Below are 20,777 nucleotides of genomic sequence, written 5' to 3'. Positions count from 1 at the left end.
ATTATGTGTTGCAAAAGAAGCATACGTTCTGAAAGAAGCCACGCTCCTAATGGCACAATATAGGATTCTGAGGTATTGCCATTGCACAACCCTGACATGTTTCAGAAAATACTTTTTTAAGATCCCAAATGCTAATGGTTTCAACACCACATTAAAGTCAAGGAAATCCACCTACAAATAATATTGACTAAACAGTTCTAACTCAAATTTCTTATAAATTGAGCGCATTAAGTTGTCTTACAGATATGTCCTAACAAATTCCAAATTTCTTCCTATTCCAGCAGCCCCCCCCCCATTACATCGTATTATAATATCAATGTTTGAATATCAATTTCACTTACGTAGACTCCATAATACTGAATACCCATCGTCATGGAATTATGGGTAATAAACCCATACTTTCTTGTATAGGTTTACCTTGGTGATATATTGGTAGTTGAAACCGGTGTGTGTGATCAGATTTGATGATCTAACCACAGAGGACAAATACAAAACAAATGTTTTCTGCTCTCCAACGTAGCACTCAAATCCACGCAACAGTGTATGAGTATGGCTATCAATGCAAAACCTATAGTCTGCGTTTTGGAATAGTGCGTCACCTTTGTGAGAAGGTAGCAGACGCAGGGCGGCTTACCGATGTGTGCAGAGTAAGAGCATGGATTTGATCAAAAGGTGTGCAGCATGGTGCTTACCATTAGGTTGGTGCTGTTAGGAACATACTGCTTTTGCTCTCCCAGTAACATGTCAATCACTGGATGCCTGCCATTCTTGATCAGTATTTCTCTCCCATGTTCTTGCACGATTGGCCTACACAAAAGAGGAGACACATACTTAATGTTGATTTTAAGCAAGGTAAAAGTACTGAATTCTACATTGCGTTTATTCGTAATTCAGTACCTTATGGGAATAATAAAAACAAATTTGATAGTACATCCACAATAGACATTGCAGTGCAAATAGTTGACATCAACAATATGGAATGTGCTGTCTAGTACTTTTCCAAATACATGTTCTCACAGCTCGTCCTACCACATCCGTGCTTCTGTAATCCAGCTCTACATGTTCCATGAAGAGCATTTCACGTAGGAGATGCTTTTGCTGCAATACAAATGTAAAATACTACCATGCTTCTTGAAGCTGAAAACAACGCAGATTCAAATTACCTTAAAAACGTAGTAGACATCAAAAGTGAATATTAAAGTCTCAAAGTTTGACTCTTCTCGCGAGAGTCCCCCCGTCCACCTGAAGCACAACATTTATTTTACCATCATTCACATTGCTTCGCGTTGAAATATTGATTGTGTAATACCTGGTGAACTTGCGGTACAATTACGGAAACGTTTACATTATTCACCTCGGCTCTTGTGAGTAAATTACATTACGTGGAGACACGAAAGAAGGCAACCTCTGAGCTTTAAGGCGGAGGTCGCAGAACGAGACTCGGGAGAGGGGCACTTCCGTTTTTAGTTATTTATTTTTCATGCTTTGTGAAGTGCGCCCTAGGCCCCTGGGCATCCGACCGTGAAGCAGCAGGCATCGCGAAGTTAGCGCCAGGCATGACTGAGTCCACTCTTTTCCGGCCACCAGTCCAGCTGCAACGCTCTAGCCCACAGAAGGGGAACCAGCGCACTGATGTATTTGCATGTACGTATTTATACGGGCGCCTCAAATAGCACTCGCTTTCCGTCCATGTACAATTAGTACGTTAGTAATATGCAGAACTGTTACTAGAAGCAAGTGACTGCAGGGTGTAGCACTGCCCTGAATTGCTACCTTCATCTCCAGGGCCACTGCGGTTTGGGAGTTTATTCTTTCTTTCTTCTATAATGAAAGGGATTAGGCATCAGGCAGGCGAGTGAAAAGGATGGAATGCATTGTCCACTGATGCCTTCTGTCCTCCTCGTGCCCTGGCGGAGTCAAGGGTGGACACTCACACTACACGTGTGGATTTGAAGCTTGGCATGCGAAGGATTCTTAAAATGAGTCAAACAAACTGGGTGGCGAGAAGGGATTTGGCGTTAAAAATCAGCAGTTCTGTTTTAGACTAATTGATTTACAGGATCTCCTGGCAATCAATGTGTCGACAGAAATAAGCCATTTTTCCAAGCCCTTGCGTTAGTCTTTTTGACTACTGGTCCATAGGTAAATCTGTGCATCACGAGCATAGAAACCGAATACAAGGTCATGGCTGCTCCTGATCTAGAGGAGAAATGAGGGTCAGAGTTAAGGATTATAGAAGTGATCAGTGCAGGGTTTCCTCTCTGACCTGATAAAAGTTGGACAAGAAGGGACCTAGTTGTTCTGTGTGGTTAGGATGGAGCGACAAAGGAGGGGCTTGCTATGTGCTGCATTCAAAGATGTACTTGGGGAAATTAGAACCAGGAGGAACATTCTTCCCTTGGCGGGGGGTTTGGAGGCATTGTGGCAATGTAATACACTGGGGCAGTTGTCGATGGGTAAATCTTATTGGCCAATAAAGAGCCAAGAAAGACTTTCTCCAAAACTGAAGTTAAAATATCTCTGTTGAGGAGATTGGAATGATTCCTTCTTCATTTCTCCGATTTCTGAAGTGTGGCATTTCTGAGGATAAACTATTTAGGGCATTAAAGAGGAGCTGATGAGGATGTCACTGGGCCATGTGAATCACAGATGTTTCTGTAAGTAAGGTCCAAGTGGTAAAAAAAGAGACAGAAGACAGTGCACATATCAGTATTTGATGGTTTCTCAGTAAGTGTTTGTTTAAGTTAAAAGTGGCAAATCTTAGAGGTGGTGGATGTTGGTAAATATTAGTAATTTATCCTACAGTTCATAGAAGAGTGATACACATTCACTAACTGGCTGCCCTATTCAACCATAGTTCGAATGCTGGGACACTGAGCAGGAACAATGATGCAAACTTTACATAGGATTGATTTCACAGGTAAAATGGTATTTATTTTCCCTGAAGTTTGACATTATGTATTCTGTGGTGAGTGCTTTGTAAAGATGTAGGATTACTCTGGTTGCGCAGTAGCGGCAGGTGTCTTGATAAGTGTGGCGGGCGGGGAGTGGGGGCAGGTAGGGGGAGGTGCGGGACTGACAGATGGCAAGACAAAGAAACAACAAAAAATCACTTACCTTCCGCATTGCACTCCTCTTCACTTAAGGCACTTAAGGCACAGGCTCCCAGACTCCATCACGGCCAATCGTGGCTCTCTTTCATTCATGAAAGCAGCCTCTAGATTAGCCTGAGCGCCTACGATTTACGCTCCCAGTTATACCAGGGGCCTGTGCCTGCTCTCTCCAACCCTGCACCGCAGCTTCGTTGGAGAGAGCTTCAGTGTGCATGACGGTTTGGCCATTCTGAGACGGCTGGCCAAACCATCATGCGCACTGAGAGCAGTGCAGCCACTCGCCCTTGTGCCTGTCATCCCCTGGCCTCACACCCATGCCTTGGCTCCAAGAGCAAAAATAAAACGATAATAAACAAGGGTTTATTATTGTGTCATTTTTCATTTTTTTGGCTGCTGGCATGGTGGGTGGTGCTCCTTCCCCATAGAAGAGGAGCGCCCGCTGATAGTCGCTGCTTACTTAACTTCTAGTTAGTCGACCAGCATTGTCACTCTTCTATTCTAAACTTAATAGCCTAGCTAGAAAGATTTTTTTAGTGAATTCATCATTTATCCAAGGATAGCTTATGATACTGCAGAGGAAGTTAAACCACTTATCAATCCAGCATTTAGAATGCATAGACCAACTGGTTAAAGAAAAAGAAGGGTGAATTTCTAATGAAGTCAAATCCAAGAACATCAAGGTTCTATATCTTTATTTAAAAAATGAAGGAACACATTCTTTCCCTCAGATCATACTATAGTTTCACAGTTCGAATTAATCTTGGAAACGCTGTCCACATTTGCAGGATTTTTTTCTATGCAAGCATCGTCTTAATATACCATCTTATCTACCTGACACCACAATGGTGCTCAACCTGATTAAGGTACTGGATTTTGATCCTAAAAGTTATATTCAAATCACTTTAGATTGCCCTTTGCTATGTGCTCTTATGAACGAGAATTCCACAAATGGCAACTATCACTGCGATGGGCCTTAAGAAAATCGGGACATTTCAATGGTTCATTGTGATACAAGGCATTTAAATTGCACACACAAAGAACCTTTTCTGTTCTACTGCCAGTTCTACTGCTACAAGCTCCACCTTTGTCCTAGCCTAGCCAATTTGCAAGTAACACAATTTGAGACCTTTTACATTTATAGCAACACCAATCCATTGAAGAACATTGTGAAAACATGGAACTAATATATTGATGTAATTATGTGCTTATAGAATGGTCCTGAGGAGGCTTTACACGCCTGGAATATCTCAAGTTCACTTTGATAACAAGCAGAAAGGAAATCACATTCTAGACATCGCCATCTTTGCACAGAATGAAACATACTCTATGAAATTCCTTGTTGTTCTAATCTTTCCATCCTAGCGAACTTCATGAAAACCTATCTGTTGGACAATTGAGCTTTTAACCTGAAATCTAAGAAAGAAGTGTGGTTATCCCAAGTGAACTATCAGACGCGCATTTAAATCAGCCCTTAACAAGCACTAAACAATGATAGGCAGGCCGTCACTGAAAACAATCTAAAGGCACTGTTAAACAGAATCACAAAATAAATAGGAGAATTCTTAATACGGGTGATACAAAACTCCCGAAGGTTGCATTTAAAAGAGGACTCAGCATAAGGGATCAACTGATCCATCACCAAATGGAAACCAAAGGACCCAATGAGACTACATTGTGGGCACAGCCAATTGTCAAACTACATTTTCGGTATAGTTAATTATAATATTTACGCATTCGCTGGGAATACCAAAGAAATAACTTTGGACAGTAACAAGAAATGGGAATTTGGACAACACCTATCAGGTGAATCATGTAATGTCATTTACATAATGCACTGGCCTTGTCACTTATGGTATACTTGGATAATAATAAGAATGCTAAAAACAAGGAACCATGAACACTGTAGTGGTAAAAAAACAATGAAAGCGGATTACAAAATTAGCCACCTATTATCAGCAGAAAGCTCAGACTACGGCGCATGTTCAATGAGAAGTTTGTTGGAGGAAATGAGCTCTCCTAATAAGAGAAAGATGTCTGAGATGCTAATCGGAAAAGTACAACTGTGCCCGATATCGCTGCTCAACGCGGAGTCCAAAATATTGGCCAAAGTGATCGCGAATAGATTACAAGCACACCTGCTCATCTTAATTCACACTGACCAGTCCGGCTTTATGCCAAACAGGAACACTGCACTTAATCTTAGGCGCCTACATAGTGCACTGGCACAGGACCGTGTCCTGTCTGAGCCATCAGCGGTCCTTTCTCTAGACGCGAGAATGGCCTTTGACATGGTGGAGTGGGTCTACCTTTTTGCAGTCCTTCCGCGATTGTGCTTCGGCCCTAAATTTTGTGCATGGGTCCGGCTCCTCTATACGTACCCGGTGGCGTGCGTGGCGGCGAATAGACGACTTTCGGACACCATACCATTGACAAGAGGGACTCGACAGGGTTGCCCTCTATCGCCGCTTCTTTTTGCGCTGGTGTTGGAGCCCCTGGCGGCGCGAATTCGTGAGACCCCCCTTTTACGAGGTATTACATGGGCGGAGAGTTGGAAAGACCATATATCCCTCTACGCAGATGATATTCTGGTGTATCTTACAGACCCGGAAGACGCTCTGACGGTCTTATTTGAGATCTGCGACGCTTTTGGGGCAATTTCGGTTTACACCATAAATTGGACTAAGTCAGTTCTATATCTACTTAAGGGACCAATACCGCGACTCCCCCCTCACTGCCCACTGGCGGTATCCCAAGATTCGTTCAAATATCTAGGTATACATATAACTAAGGAACCTGCAGCCTACTTCTCCAAGAATCTGGCACCCCCACTGGAGCGCTTGCGTAGGGACATGACGCACTGGGAATCGCTACCCCTAACGCTGCTGGGGAAGGCAGCTTTATTCAAAATGATGGCCCTGCCCCGATTTCTGTATGCGCTGGAAAACACGCCTTTTCTGGTACTCTTGCGATATTTTAGGCAGATAGCAGCACTGGTGTCGACACTTCTCTGGGGCAACAGGCCGGCGCGCATTGCTCAGGCTAAATTGCACCGCAGCTGGTACGATGGTGGCATTGCACTCCCTAACATACACCTTTACTATTGGGCAATACACCTCAAAGTCATAAATCAATGGATACACGCCCCTCAAACTGACCCTGCATACAAGGCAGATAGGGCGCAGCTAGGAACAGATAATATGTTGGCAGCCTTGTATAACAGGAGAAGGGCGCTGAAGCAAGAGGGCCCAATGAAACACACAGTCATGCTCTGGTACACAGCTCAGGCACATTTGGGGTGGAGGGAGACCATCACCAAACTCACTCCTCTATGGGACGCATAACAACTTGGGTCACTTAGGAACAGCAGGGGATTTGAGCACTGGGCAGCATTGGCATATCCACAGTGGGCGACCTGTGGGACAGAGGAACGTCATCCTGTTTGATCAGCTTAGACGACAATACGAGCTTGCACCTACTGAAACATTCCGTTACATACAAATTAGACACGCACTCCTGGCAGTACTACCCCAGAAAGTAGACGTGCCCGAGGCTTCTCCCCTAGAGGATAGGCTACTTACAGATTTTATGCCTAAACGTGCCACTTCATTCACATACCGCAAATTGATTAATAATCAATTAGTTCCCACGGCAGCCTTGAACGAAAAGTGGGCTGCAGACATTGGTGCCAAGGATGAGGTAGAGTGGCAGGCAGCACTCGCTTCGCATAGAGAGGTGGGAATTCCGGCCAGACTCAGGCTCGTTCAGCTGAAAATTTTACATTGCGCTTATCTCACTAGAACTACACTTCACAAAATAGGCAGGGCGCAGCATCCATACTGCCTCAGGAGATGTGGGAACGAGGGCTCCTTTTTCCATACAATTTCGGATTGCCCACTACTCACTGACTATTGGCGCAAAGTCCTACGAACGATGTCCCAGACACTGAATATTTCATTACTGCCTGAACCACGACGATGCCTCTTAAATATTTGGGAACCAAACGACTTATCGTGGCATGGGCAAACGTGGGCGACATTAGGCTTCATGGTAGCCAAACGGAATGTGGCGCAGAAGTGGGGATCCGCCGATCTGCCCTCGATGGAGGCATGGTGCAGGGACATGGATATTGCCATGATTACTGAAAGGACTGTTTATCTGAATCGGAAATGCCCCCGAAAGTGGACCAAAATATGGACTGCCTGGAATACTTACAGGGGGGACATCTGCAACCCCATTCCTGAGTCTGACGATGAGAGCTCAGATGATGATTGAAAGGTTGGGGTGGGCGGTGTGTTATTTGGATTGTATTGTGATTGAAGTGGGTGGGATAGGGGATGATGAGAATCAATGTATCAATTGTTTATTACTTATTGTAACCTTGAATTTAGCACATGCCAATTGTCTTTCTGGTAACTGTTTTATAACCAATAAAAACATTTAAAAAAAAAGTACAACTGTGGTTATTTTCTCAAATGTACCAAGTTATCGGGTTAGATGATCATGTGGAGAGGAATTCAATTAAAACTGTGTGTTAACAGTTTCTGATACTGTAGGGCTTTACTCTCTTGAGATGACCCTTGCTAGTTGTAATCTACACAGAAACAAGAACGTTTCTGAGGAATCCATCACCAGTTTTAAGTTCGTCTACAGAAGTTTATCACTATAGATGAGTATCTGCAAATGCTCCCAATTTTGGTACCTTAGGTATGTAGTATACAGAACTACAGATGTTGCAGGCAGATATTTGCACTGTTGTAAATTATCTATACTTGTAGCCTAACAAAATGGCACCCATTTTTTTAAACAGAAAAGGAGCCAACCAAGTTAACACAATACCTGAGATGTTTTCTCAGGATTTATTTCCCTCTGTAACTCCTGTGCTCTCACCTCCAGTGCTGCTTTGTTCCTCCTTGGAAGCAAGTACAACTCAGCTTCACCAGCGCTACAGAGTTTGTCCCTTCTGCCATTCTCTGGTAAGTTTTCGAGTGTGCCTGTGAGCTACTTACTGTGTGACTCTTGGCAGCCCCGGGGAAGGTTCTATGTGCTATTTACGATTTTATTTGTGGTGGCATACTTACTCTTATCTCTCTATATTTTGACAGATAAGCTGTGCATTGCCCTTGTGATCTCTGCTGCTGTGCCATACTGTAAACCAGATAGTCCCATAGCAATCTGTACCATCCACCCTGCTGGAGTGAGTGCTGTTCGCCCTCCCACACCCATTTTTCCTCTTGTGATAAGGTTTCCTTCACTCTCCTGGAGTATTCACAGGAAGTGCAAGAAACTTCAAGGGGAAAAGGCAGAGGTGACCTTGCTGTGCGGTATTCAATATATCCAAGAGTCATGACAAGCTCACTGAGTAGAAGAGAAAAATGGTCACATTTTTTGATGAGATAAACAATATGGTTACAAGTTGGATAACAGTTTTACATAAAGCCAGAAAGGTTTGAGGCACTCATCTAGACACTAGGATCAAATTCCCTAAATCGAGTCTGGATATTACCACTATGTGACCTGATATTTTTAAGTGGTCCTAAGAGATGGGATGTTTTATTATTTTTAAATAGTGAAGGAAGAACCTGGTAGGTTTAACTATGTTATTAAGTGGAAGGGAACTCATCCAGTTTCAGGGGGTTCAAGAGATTGGAATCTAGTCTGCATTTGTGTCATGGAGAAAATCGGAGGAATTTGGTTTTATCTGGATCTAGTTTGCTTTAAAGTGACTTTAAACATTAACACAGCACAGATACGTCAGCAATAGTTTTTATTTAAAGGTAAAATTGTGCATCAGCAAATTAGTGGAAGGGGCTAAGGGTTCCACATACAAAATATTATACTTGATCCTGACTACCAGAAAAATTATGCATTCAAAATGATGATTGCATTGCATGATGAGGTCACCTGTAGACCCAGAGATAAGAATGGGATATTTAATCTGTTATCTTACTACTGATGACTTTACTACGCTATTGTAAGATGGAGCAAGGAGATTCTAAAGTTGAGAGATTAGAGGAGAGCACAAGTTTTCACAGTCTTAGTGTAGAGGAAATGTTGGAATGGTGCTAGCAATTGACTTTTGCCCTGTGGTTGTGTCGAAGGGTCAATATTGTAGATTTCTGATTTAAAAGCATGGCCATGGTTTCCATAACTGGCAGTGCAGGGTGTAGAAATAGTTTGGTGAGATTTAGTTGTGACTTGTAAGTAAATACAAAACCTTCTTTTGAACAATTCAGTGTCCTGCCACGGTGGAGGAATTTTCTGCAAATTAGCGAATGTAAACTTACACTAGGAAAAAACCTGCCCTGCAAAAGTAACAGAGGGCCTGTTTAATAGACGTGTCCTCACTCAAAACTAAAAAATAATGAGAAGAAAAGAGGAACAGCTAGCATACTGTTGGCCAAAAGGCGCATAGGAATTAACAACTTATCTAAGAGTGCACCTCAAATGAAAGATTGTAGAAAAGATGTCCTGGAGAGGCAGACTGCTTAAGAGATACATATGCATATGTTCCACGCTGCAATAACAACATACATCTGTCACGTGGGCTTCTTCGGAATGTGCAATCCATCTGATCAGCCTGGGAATGCCTCTGAGGAACGATTGACTACAGAGTGTTTGTCAAATTTCTTCCTGTATTCTGTGGATGTTTGGGCGAAAACCATACTGCGATGCTGCACAATACTGATTCAAATTCAAGTGTCTTTCCATACAATACTAAGTTACACACGTCTGGTTTGAATTCAACTTTTTACATAACAAAAAATTCAATAAAATACAGTTAGAAAAAATAGAATTGGGATGAGCCAGCTATGACCAAGGTAGTTATGGATCTCATACGTCTTCCAGACTACCGAGCGCATGATGATTTAATAATATGGATGCTTGGGTGGTACACCACCAAGGAAGGGTAATAGCTAGATACAGTGAGAACTAGTTCTTACTTTGTACATGTTTCCTCTGCAAGTAAGCCTTTTGCAGAGAGGGGATTTTTTTCTCATCATAATCGGTTGAAATCAGACATTTTGGCCTTTGTGAAGTTGCAAGTTTGACCTGACTACACAAGGTGGGTGTTTGTAGTGAACACCCATTGGCCCACCTCCCTAAGCTCAGTAGTATGAATCAAGGAATCCTTGAAAGGTAGCTGCACCCTTGAATGTTCACAAGGAAGGAGTCCAGAGGAGACTGGCAACAGCATGGCTGGTTCGAGGCAAAGCGAGCCTATGTATTTTTCTGGACTCAGAGCATATAATCAGGGGAAGTCTGCACTGTGGTGCCAATCACCTCAATGCTGAGAGGAGGCCCTAATAGCAATAGGAACCATTTGCCACTGTCCCTGCTTTTTGGGGGGTTCTTGAGTTCAGGGGTCTTTCACCTTGCGAAACATCCACATGTTTCTAATTAAATAAAAATGCACGGCATGCATGGCTGCTACTCCAAGGACTTCACAACTACTCACACAACTAGAATTTTTGTAGTCAATGACAAAAGTAAGAAGAATTTTTCACTGCAAGTTTCCCTTTTGCGACAAAGTCATGATTTTCACTTAATATGAAAAGGCATATAAATCTGCATTTTCGGGAAGATGCAAAGTTTTCCACTGAACTTTACAAAGTTTGCGAAAGCAAGCTTTGCATTTCACTTGGACTATTGAGAATGTAGTGGGTGAAGTTCATAAACATTTTTGGAAATCTCTGCAAAAACTTCAGCACTGCAGTGACACTCTGTAAACGTACTTGGCTTGCATCTGAGCAAAGTGTTTTTAGGTCGAACCTGGGCAGCGCATGCGCTGCTCTGCAAGGTATGCTTTATTCAGGTATGGACTTGAAGCTCCGCCCACTCTCCACTCATATTTTCCATTGGCTTGTGTCATTGTCCACTGTAAACTGTGGCTTTTCATTGGTCATAAGGTTTAGTAGTCCCTACTTAGTACCGCCTTGTCTCATTTTGTAACCTCCTATAAGGACACCCCCTGTTACGTGTGTTGTTACTCGGTAGGCTTTAACTACAGCCTCTGAGCGGTATTTTCTCAAATAGCTTTGTCCTGCCTGCTGTTGCAGGCAGGACATGCTCTCTCCTTATGTTTTTACCTTTATTGCACGGGTGCCGAACGCATTTGAAATGCAATGGGTCTTGCATTTGAGAGAGTTTAAGGTATTGGCACTGTAAATGACAATGCCTTTTTTTATCTGTTTTAAAAACACCACATAAATAAAAGGCATTGTTAGTTACAATACCAATAGCTCAAACTCTCATAAATGCGAGACCTATTGTATTGCAAATGCTGGTTTCAAAAGCAGACTAGTGTCTTAAAGTGATTGGCAGGGGTTCGGGGTCAGGGCCAGTTCCCTTACAGAGGATGCCAGGTTGTGAGCAGTACTGAAACAGAACCCACTCCAGGACTGTATGTATCCCTAATCCTTATCTTCTTTGCTACTTGGTGGCCATCAATTACAAGAAAGTGGTCAGCTTAACATGTATTCACCAATGAACTTTGTTTAAATGGTATTATCAATTGAGACCTCTTTACTTTCTATTATCCCCAAGCAAGGACTTTGTGATGCCTCCCCTCACTCTGTCTTTAGTACACCGAATCTTTTGCAAAACGGTACTGTCTTGCTGTCACCATACATATGGGGAAAGGATGAGGTGTGTTGAGGTCATGATGCAGAGATCAGCATAGAACAAAAAAGAGGTAGCAGATGAGAGATCTTCAGTACGTGAGAATGTACAATAGCTCACAAAAAACACAATTTAATGCACGTTAATTATGCATCAGTAGAGGACTATCATCTCACAATCACCTCCAAATCAGACACCTGGTTCACTGAGACAGTAAAAACAGAAATCCTTTATATGCACGGGTAGAAGCACGTCTGTCAGAAAACTGATCTTGAAACAGACCTAAAATTGAACAGGTCGCAAATGAAAATCTTAAAAAAGGCTCCGATGTCAACTAAAGCACAGAATTTGAGTTCCTGCATCAGAGGTTCAAAATTCTTAGTGGAAGCTCTTTGTAATCATCAAAACAATTATCAGTCCTAATTGTGTCTCATGCGCAGTCCCCTTGTCACAGGTTTTCTTTGCTGACTTACTAAACTCATTCATGAATAAAAAACAGAGCATGAATGCTGCCATATAAATGGATCAAAGCCCCACAGAAGTACCACTGAACTCCTAACCTTGGACTACCATGGCCCTGCTTTGTATCAGCAACCAAAGAGGAAGCTGGCACTCTTCCTGCAGGCATTCAATTCGGACCTCTTGAAGACCCGAGTTCAGTGGTCGTTTTGACATTTCTTGCCCAGCTTAATACCAAGAGGGTCACTGATTTGATAAGTAACTCACTTTATTCTGGGTTGTCCTAGTTAAATATAAAAGAGCAGTTGTGTTATCACATTTTTAAAGTGCATTAGCGCTGGATGCTCCATAGTACTTTTTTGGTCTGGCATTAGCCAAACCTTTTGATTTTACCAAAGATACATGTAAAATAAACTTACATGAAAGGGCTTTCAGCCAACTCTAATCATCTACTGGTCTATTCCTGTGTCATTGACATTTTGGTTCTACCCACTACAGCATACAGTAAGGGGCAGCGGGTCAGCCTACTTCAGCGACTGGCTAACTTTAAATTCAGTGCCTGCATTTAGCCCTTTCACAAGGCAGACATACGCACACAAGATAGTTCCATTCAGTGCCAGAGCTTTTGTTTGTATGTTTTCGTTACTTTAGTGTTGCCTTTGTAGAGCCTGATGTGATAAACGGAGGATCTCTACCACATGAGAGCACAGGGCACATTCCAGGATTACCAGTTCCTGTCTCCTGCCAATGCTGTTGTAAATTCCTCTGTTTATCTGACCGCTGCCTTTTCACACCATATCAGCAGCTCACATGTACTATGAATATAAGCTCATTAGGGTGCTCTATCTTTACAACCCTAACTGCCTGTATGTCATTCCTTCTTTCATTTCTTTCTTTCCCTTCCTACGTTCTTTTGTTGATCCTTCTTTTATTCTGGCGTTCATGCTCTCCTTTCTTCTTTACTCCCTTCTTCCTTTATGTCTTTTTCTTTCTTCCTACCAATCTGTCATTCTGTCATGAAGTTCCTATAAACCTATATAGGATCTGCACGTTTAGGCAGCATAGACTATGGGATTGGGGTCCAGACTGATTCCAGACACCCCCACTGGGTATGTTTGCCTGTATACCAGCTAGCTCACAGTGTCAATGTAAACTCCTCTTACCAAGGAGATAATAGTCCTTGGCAACTATGTCCCATCAGGGATAATAGAAACAGTACAGTACTTTTCGCTCAGTCACTCGTGCTCACTTTGTCTCGGAGAGATACACAGTAAAAAACAGTGGGAACGTTTTTCAATAAGCATTTATTTAACTAGAATCATTCTAATGTAAAATGGGTGTGCTGAAACAACCATAAGACTGAAATAGATATAAATGGTTGTAAAAACCAATAGAGTAAACGGATGGTTGATTCCTATCATGGTGCTAAAACAATGGATATATGCAAGCATATAAATACAAAACAGTAATAATTCGTACTCCTACGATGCAATCCTAACTAGATGTACCTAAGTGTACCTAGCATGTATGTAGGTGTAGAGTCAAGAATTCTTCTAGGATAAAGCCAACCCTATTACCTGAAGTGGGAGACTGTGGGGCTTATTATTTTTTTTAATTTTTTTATTGAATTTGATGACAATCATACATACGTTACCTATTAATAAATTGACCAGTTACTCATATATTAGCACACTATACAGGAGTCAGCAAAGCATATACATGAACTGATCACATCTGTGTATTTCTGCGCATTTCCAACTCCACCCTTGGGGATATGCATATGTCTGTTTGATAGAAATCAACTTCGCCTCTCTACGGTTACAACTAAAGTACTCAACATCGTTTGCATCAACCAGCTTATGAAAGGTACAGCTATACATTATACATTATGCCATCTGTATCGATCAAGCCTGATTCCATGGAATCTAATTCCTGATATCTAAATTGTAACTTTTCTTCCATCAGGATTACTTTAACCATTACAATAACTTTTGCTATGTTATGTCATATCTATAGATTTCAAGAAGCCTATATTACCGACCAACTTATTACACCTACGCCATTATCAGGTCTGGGTCAATTACTCAATGAATCTTTGCAAGTATATCCTAGTAAGTTTACGTCATCTCCTTTTGGTCTACATATTGTATGCATTAATATTCAGAGCATCAAATTGGTAGCCACTTAGTCAGATTGTCAACCACTGACTGTGTCATATGATTTTTCCTACATTCTATAAACATGGGTTTGTTTAATATAATTGTACTGTATATATTATATGCATTAGTATGCACTGGTAGTCATTGAGTCTCATTGTCAATCGCTGACTGTGTCGTGAGAGGTTCCCACAAACTATAAACATGGGTTTGTTCCACATCAAGTAAGTGGTTTGTTTTTCGAGGTCCTGCTATAATCAAAGAATGTCCTTTTTGATGTCATTATATACATCAAGTTCAGAGAGTGTTAAAACTGTTATGTCTAATGAATGCTAATTATATGCACCAAGTCCAGAGAGTGCCAAAACTGCTATGTTTAATGAATGCTCACTCTTGAGATACATTTTATGTCCTTGTAACTTATAGAAGTTAAAACTCAATGAAATACATCTGTACTTGGAAGAGAAACTTACTAAATAATGTTCTCACTTTGATGCCCAACTGGAGTGCTAAAAATATAGATATTCTGTTTATTTGTCCAAAGTCCGCTGTATATAGTATGTTTGTTTTTGTAATTTTACTGATATATGTCTTTTTACTACTTATAGAACAATAGACGGTCACCTGAAGAAGGCTCAAGAGCCGAAACGCGCGTAGTGGTTTCTACCGCTTTGCCTTCAACATTCTATATAGTTTCATGTCTATTGATTATGTACTTTTTCTAATGTAATTTTAACTGATTGTTGTCATATCAAAAAATAATCATAAGAAAAGAAAACAAAACAGAAGAAAAAAGAAAAGAATAAAAAAAATATATAAATACTTGCACCTTCAAAGAAATAATGAATATATATACATCATATACTAATAAAATCATATCTTAAATACCTAATGCTTATTGTTTTGCATACAGTTGGACTTTATATCTTGTTTATGCTAACTATGAACTTTAGATAATCATAAAATCACCTGCTTATTGTGTCACTTGGCTATAGACATTTCCCAAACTTATTTCTTCCCTATGTATAGCAAGTGCAATAGTACTATATAGGGGTCCCCTTTTTCCAAAATATATGTCTCCACGATAAACATTCCAGTTGGTCCATTTTCTGTCACATTTTTTGGGCTATGAAGACCTCCTTCTTGGCTATCATGCACCTGTCTAATTCTTACACCCACATGGAAGTGGAAGGTGGAGTTAACCCTCCCCCATCCCTTCACCAGTTGCCGCTTCACCAATGTGTATCCTAACGCCACTAGCTGTTGTTCGATTTCAGAAAGGTCACTTGCGGCCCAGATGTTTAATAGTCCCATTTGTGGTGTCAGAACGATCTCCTTTCCCAATGCGGTCTGAATGTGATTTGTGGCTTCTTCCCAAGCACACAGGGCCAGATGTAGGTAATTCTATTTTACAGACTCATAAATACCGAATTTTACCGATTCGGTATTTATGAATCGGTAAAATAGAAGGAGGGAGATTTAGGTAAATTCGGTATTTGAATTACCGAATCTGTAAAAATCGGTATTTACCGAATCGGTAAATACCGATTCGGTATTGCCCATTGATTCCTATGGGCCTTGAAGCCCATAGGAATCAATGGGCAATACCGAATCAGTATTTACCGATTCGGTAAATACCGAATCCTGCAAGGGTGCAGGGGTTGTCACTTTGACACCCTCTAGCACCCCGAATAGAGGCGCGTGTAACATGTGGCACACATACATGCTCTAAGGGCATGTCTGTGTGTCACATTGCACAGTGTGCATGTGTGTGCAGTGTGATTCAGTATTTTACCACCCAATAGGATTGGGTGGTAAAATACTGACTCTTAAGGGCCTGTGGCACTCTCAGGAGTGTCACCTACATTTGGATTTACCGAATCGGTAAAAATACCGATTCGGTATTTTACAGAATCGGTAAATTTACCGAATCGGTAAATTTCCGATTCTGTAAAATAACGGCCCCAACATCTGAAAACCCAAATACCGGTCGGTAACGGCCGAATTCAGCCGTTACCGACTGGTATTTGGGCTCCTACATCTGGCCCACAGTTCTTTTGATCATTCCAACTGCAGCAAGTTGAGTTGAAGAATAAATAAACGTTGGTGCGGAGAAAGGGAGAGGGAGCGTTGAACTAGGATGACGAAAGGTACGACCCTTATACATTGTTAATATGCAGGAGATGGTAGTCCTGCTGAGATTCCAAGAATCCTCATACATAATGAATGAGGCTAGTTTTAGGATAAAACACCTAGGGCCAGATGTAGGTAAAATAGCATTTACCGATTCGAAAATACCGAATTTTACAGATTCAGTATTTTCGTATCGGTAAATGCTACATAGCAAATCATTTGGTAAAAATTACCGAATCGTTAAGATTCGGTATTTACAGTATCGGTATTTACCGATTCGGTAATTGCCATTCATTCCTTTGGGCCTGGAGGCCCATAGGAATGAATGTAAATTACCGAATCGGTAAATACCAATTCGGTAAAAGGGGGGAAACATTGAAGGGAGGCAGGGTGTCACTTTGACACCCTGTTGCACCCCTCAATTGTTTATGGGTGCACATGTTTTGCAGACATACATGCCCTAAGGGCATGTATGTCTGCAACATGGCACTGAAGCAATTTGCATAAAATTGCTTTTTGGGGTATTTTCAAGGAATTATATAAAGAAAAGAAGGAGGGAAAAGAATGGTGAAGAGGAGGAGATGTCATGTGAGATACACAAGATTCAGATAGATGTTGGGAGAAAAATGTCATAGTGAGAGACAGCAAATGAAATGGGTGTGACGGGATTGAGGCACTCTAAAGTGCACTCCCCTTTCACGGACCAAGAAATATTTATTTCAGTCTAATATTCTCTGAATTTAAACAAATTACATTTTTTTTATAAATCTTTTTATTAAACAATCTCGACAACAAGGTACAGTGTCACAATGATTAGCAGGTAGGGTACAGCAGGTTACAAAAGAAATTGCATATAATTGCAATAGAATAATTCAGTGGAAATCACGGGGAGGGTGGATCATCGCTGTCTAAATCGCAAGGGGGACTACAAATGCCCCCACGATATGCATTCCAAGGGGCCCATATCTTAGACCATTTCCAGGGACAGCCCCGGGCCACATAAATGTTTTTTTTCACATGACATTCTCCAATCATGTGGGACCCCATCTTGGTCATCAGGGCCATCTTGGTCTCGAGATGGAAACCCCGCAAGGGATGTCAGACCACTGTGAGATGGAGTGTCTGGGTGCACGAATCTCAGTGTCTCGCGTCAGTGTGTCAGCATTGAAGTCCTTTTTCTCCTCTCCTGCCTCAGCAAAGATATGGGGCCAGATGTACAACGGATTTTTGCATGCGCAAATGGGTTTGAGACTTGTTTGTGATTGTAAAAAGCCTGTGGCCCATGTACTAACCCTATTTTGTAAGTCACTAATTAAAAAGAGACTGACAAAATAGGGTTAACCACTCGCTATTAGGAAGTGGCATTCTCAGGGCGTCCTTTCTAATAGCGAGACTGAACCCTATGAAAGTTCAGGTGGTGGTTTAAGTATGCAGGTCCGCAGTTGTCTAGGGCCTCGTATGCATCGGTGAGGAGCTTGAAGTGGTATATTTTCTGTACAGGAAGTCGGTGGCGCACTCTGAGGAAGAATCTGATGTAGGTTCATCTAGAGGGATCCCGGACGAGTCTGGCTGCTGGATTCTGTATGGTCTGTAGTTGTCGGAGGAGGTGAACTGCAGTCCAGGCATTGAGAGTGTTGCCGTAGTCTAGTCGGCAGGAGATAAGGGTCTGGGTGAGGGGGCATCTTGAACTTTGGGGTAGCCATTTGAATATCTTATCAAGCATGCAGTGGATGAAGAAGCAGGAGGAGGAGATGGAGTTGACCTGAGTCATCATAGTTAGCTTTTTGTCCAGAATGATGCCAGGTTTCCTAGCGTCCCAGGTGGAACTTTTGTATCCAAATATCAGTACCTCTGTCTTGTCCGTGTTAAGCTTCAAGCAGTTGTCCTTCATTCAGTTGGCGATGCCTCTCATGCAGTTGTGGCAGTTGGGCTTGGTGGTGTCTTCGGAGAGGGAGAGGATGAGTTATGTGTCATCAGTGTAGGCTATGATGTTGAGTCCGTGGGTTTTGACAATGCTGGCCAGAGGTGTAATAAGTGTTTTGGAATGGGTGAGGCCGAGCAAAGATACTTGGGGTAGGCCACAGACGAGGTTGAAGATGTGGTGAGGGCATGGGTCAGTTGGGGCCCCTGAGTGGATTGTGCTTATGATGGAGGCGATGTCCTGTGGGACAAAGGGCCCATTTGGTTAGTCAGATGTCTGGTGGTAGCAGGAATGCTGTGTTGCTTGAAGAAGTCAGTGGTTTTGGGCTGGGGTTTGAAGTTTCTGTAGATGTTGGCAATCTGGTCATGGAAGGAGACTGCAAGGTTGTCTCAGAGTTCCTGTGAGGGGGTAATGTTTGTTGTAGCTGAGGGGCTGGAGAATTCTTTGATGATGTAGAAGAGTTCTTTGCTGTTCTTGGAGCCTGATTCAATGCATGAGGATAAGGCCTTTTTCTTTGATTCTCTCAACTATCTGTGGTAGAGGTCTGTCTTGAAGGCAGTCTTGTCAGTCATTTCTTGTTAGTACGCCAACTCGTTTCCAGTTGTTTACAGTGTCGTTTAGCGGTACTAAGTTCTTTAGAGTACCAGCTAGCCTGCTTGGTGGACCTTCTGTGTTATTGCCTATGGGAGAGACACTGTCAGACTAGTTGGTGATCAAATTGTTGAGGTTTCTGATGTTCTGCTCAAGGTTGTTGTAGGGGACGATGGACAGACTGGGGGCAGAGGTCTGTGAGCTGGTGATGTTGAAGTGGACAATAGAGTGGTCAGTCCAGGTGAGTTCTGTGGTGTGGCAGTACCGGATGCAGTCACTGGAGGTGTAGATGGGGTCTAGCGTGTGGTCTGCAGTTCGCATTGAGTCGTGGACGAGTTGGGTGAGTCCGATGTTGTTCATACTGTCGAGGGGGTTGGTAGTCTTTATGTCATTGTGGTTGTTGAGATGAAAGTTGAGGTCACCTAGAAAAATGTAGTTGTTGGAGGCTATGGTGAGGGAGGCAAAGATGTTGCAGAAGGCTGAATGTGGTCCTGGAGGATGGTAGGTGAGGGTGCCTTCGATTGTAGGTTTGCTGTCTGTTTGGAGTCAGAAGTTGAGGTGTTCCATGGCTGGGGTGATGTTGTCATTTGTGGTGGTGCAATGTTTGGATTATTTGTGTATGATGACGACCCCTCCACAAGGCTAGACGATGAGGTTGCAGTGGGTGATCTTGTATCCTTCGTGTATTGTGGTAACAATGTCAGGCGCAGAAGGTGTGAGGATGGAGATCAGGTCCCAAATCTCGTAGTGTATTTGCAGAACAAGTGTATGTTGAGAAGGATGCATGCGAGTTGGTGTTTTTGTTCAGGTGGTATCTGTGGTTCTAATAGGTGGGCTGGTGTGTGAGGCAGGTGAAGTGTTGTGGGTGAAGGTGAAAGGTCCTACCGTGGAGCGTGGATCGGCTCACTGGCATTGTTTGTTGTGGTGTGGTCGAGGGTGTAGAACTCAGTGATGGGGTATCTTATGGGAACGGGCTGGCCAGTGGTTGTGGTGCTGGGCACATTCCAGGCAAGAACGGGTGCAGATGGGCTTGCCTTTGGCATGACTTCTGTGCGCCAGTGGCACGCCCGCTGCACACAGTCAAGCTGTGGCCTGCATTTAGTAGGTCCTGGGGTAGGCAGAGCTTCTGTTGCATGAGGAACAGTGCAGCGGCGGTGTCACTGGATCAGTCTGGAACAAGTAGGAACTGGAGGCCACAGGCAAGTGGCAGGCTAAGTGCCACAGTAAAAGCAGATAACATCTGTTGTTACCATAAAAAACAATTTCAAAAGAGGAAACAGCTTCTTTGAAGTGCAAGTGGCATAGTTAAAAATAGCTACACGTGCCATGAGGTTCCACAAGGAGCAAAGGAAGAAAAAACAATTTCAATAGCACATAAAGCACAGTGTGATTAACAGAAGGACAGCAATCAAGCTGAAGCAATCAGTCCTTGGTCCATGCGCTGGCCATTTAGAAGGCTGTACATAAGAAGGGCAATAAAGCCAACACATGTTAAGCAATGGGAGGATTGCAAATCCCCTGAGGCATACAATATCTCTTGCAAGCAAGAACGCATGCACTACGACAGTAGAGACTAAAAAGGACAACACTAAAAGAGGCAATGAGCATAACTACAGTGCAATCACTTTGTTCCCAGTTCTCCAAAAGAAATGTGTTTCCCAGTGAAGGGGCTCAAGCTGCACTAGCTAATGTGCCAGGCAATGATGTCTTATGTATGACAGGTTTCTTCAGTTGGTACGGGCTTAAATTACTTGCGTTATGTGGCTATCAAATCTTGCCACTCTC

The 20,777-nt window shown here is 42.5% G+C and overlaps 1 protein-coding gene across 1 annotated transcript in view; it reads right to left on the bottom strand.

The window, feature by feature from the left end:
- MSH3 (mutS homolog 3) overlaps nucleotides 1–20,777 on the bottom strand; it is a 2,089,876-nt gene that overhangs the window by 502,561 nt on the left and 1,566,538 nt on the right. Inside the window, exon 19 of the mRNA XM_086960834.1 lies at nucleotides 693–807. Within this exon, the coding sequence (XP_086816960.1) occupies nucleotides 693–807 (115 nt within the window). The remainder of the gene's footprint in view (nucleotides 1–692; nucleotides 808–20,777) is intronic.

Source organism: Lissotriton vulgaris, chromosome 3_1 (genome assembly GCF_964263255.1).
Source record: "Lissotriton vulgaris chromosome 3_1, aLisVul1.2, whole genome shotgun sequence".
NCBI classification, from domain to species: domain Eukaryota; kingdom Metazoa; phylum Chordata; class Amphibia; order Caudata; family Salamandridae; genus Lissotriton; species Lissotriton vulgaris.
This window is presented reverse-complemented; position numbering and strand designations above follow the sequence as displayed.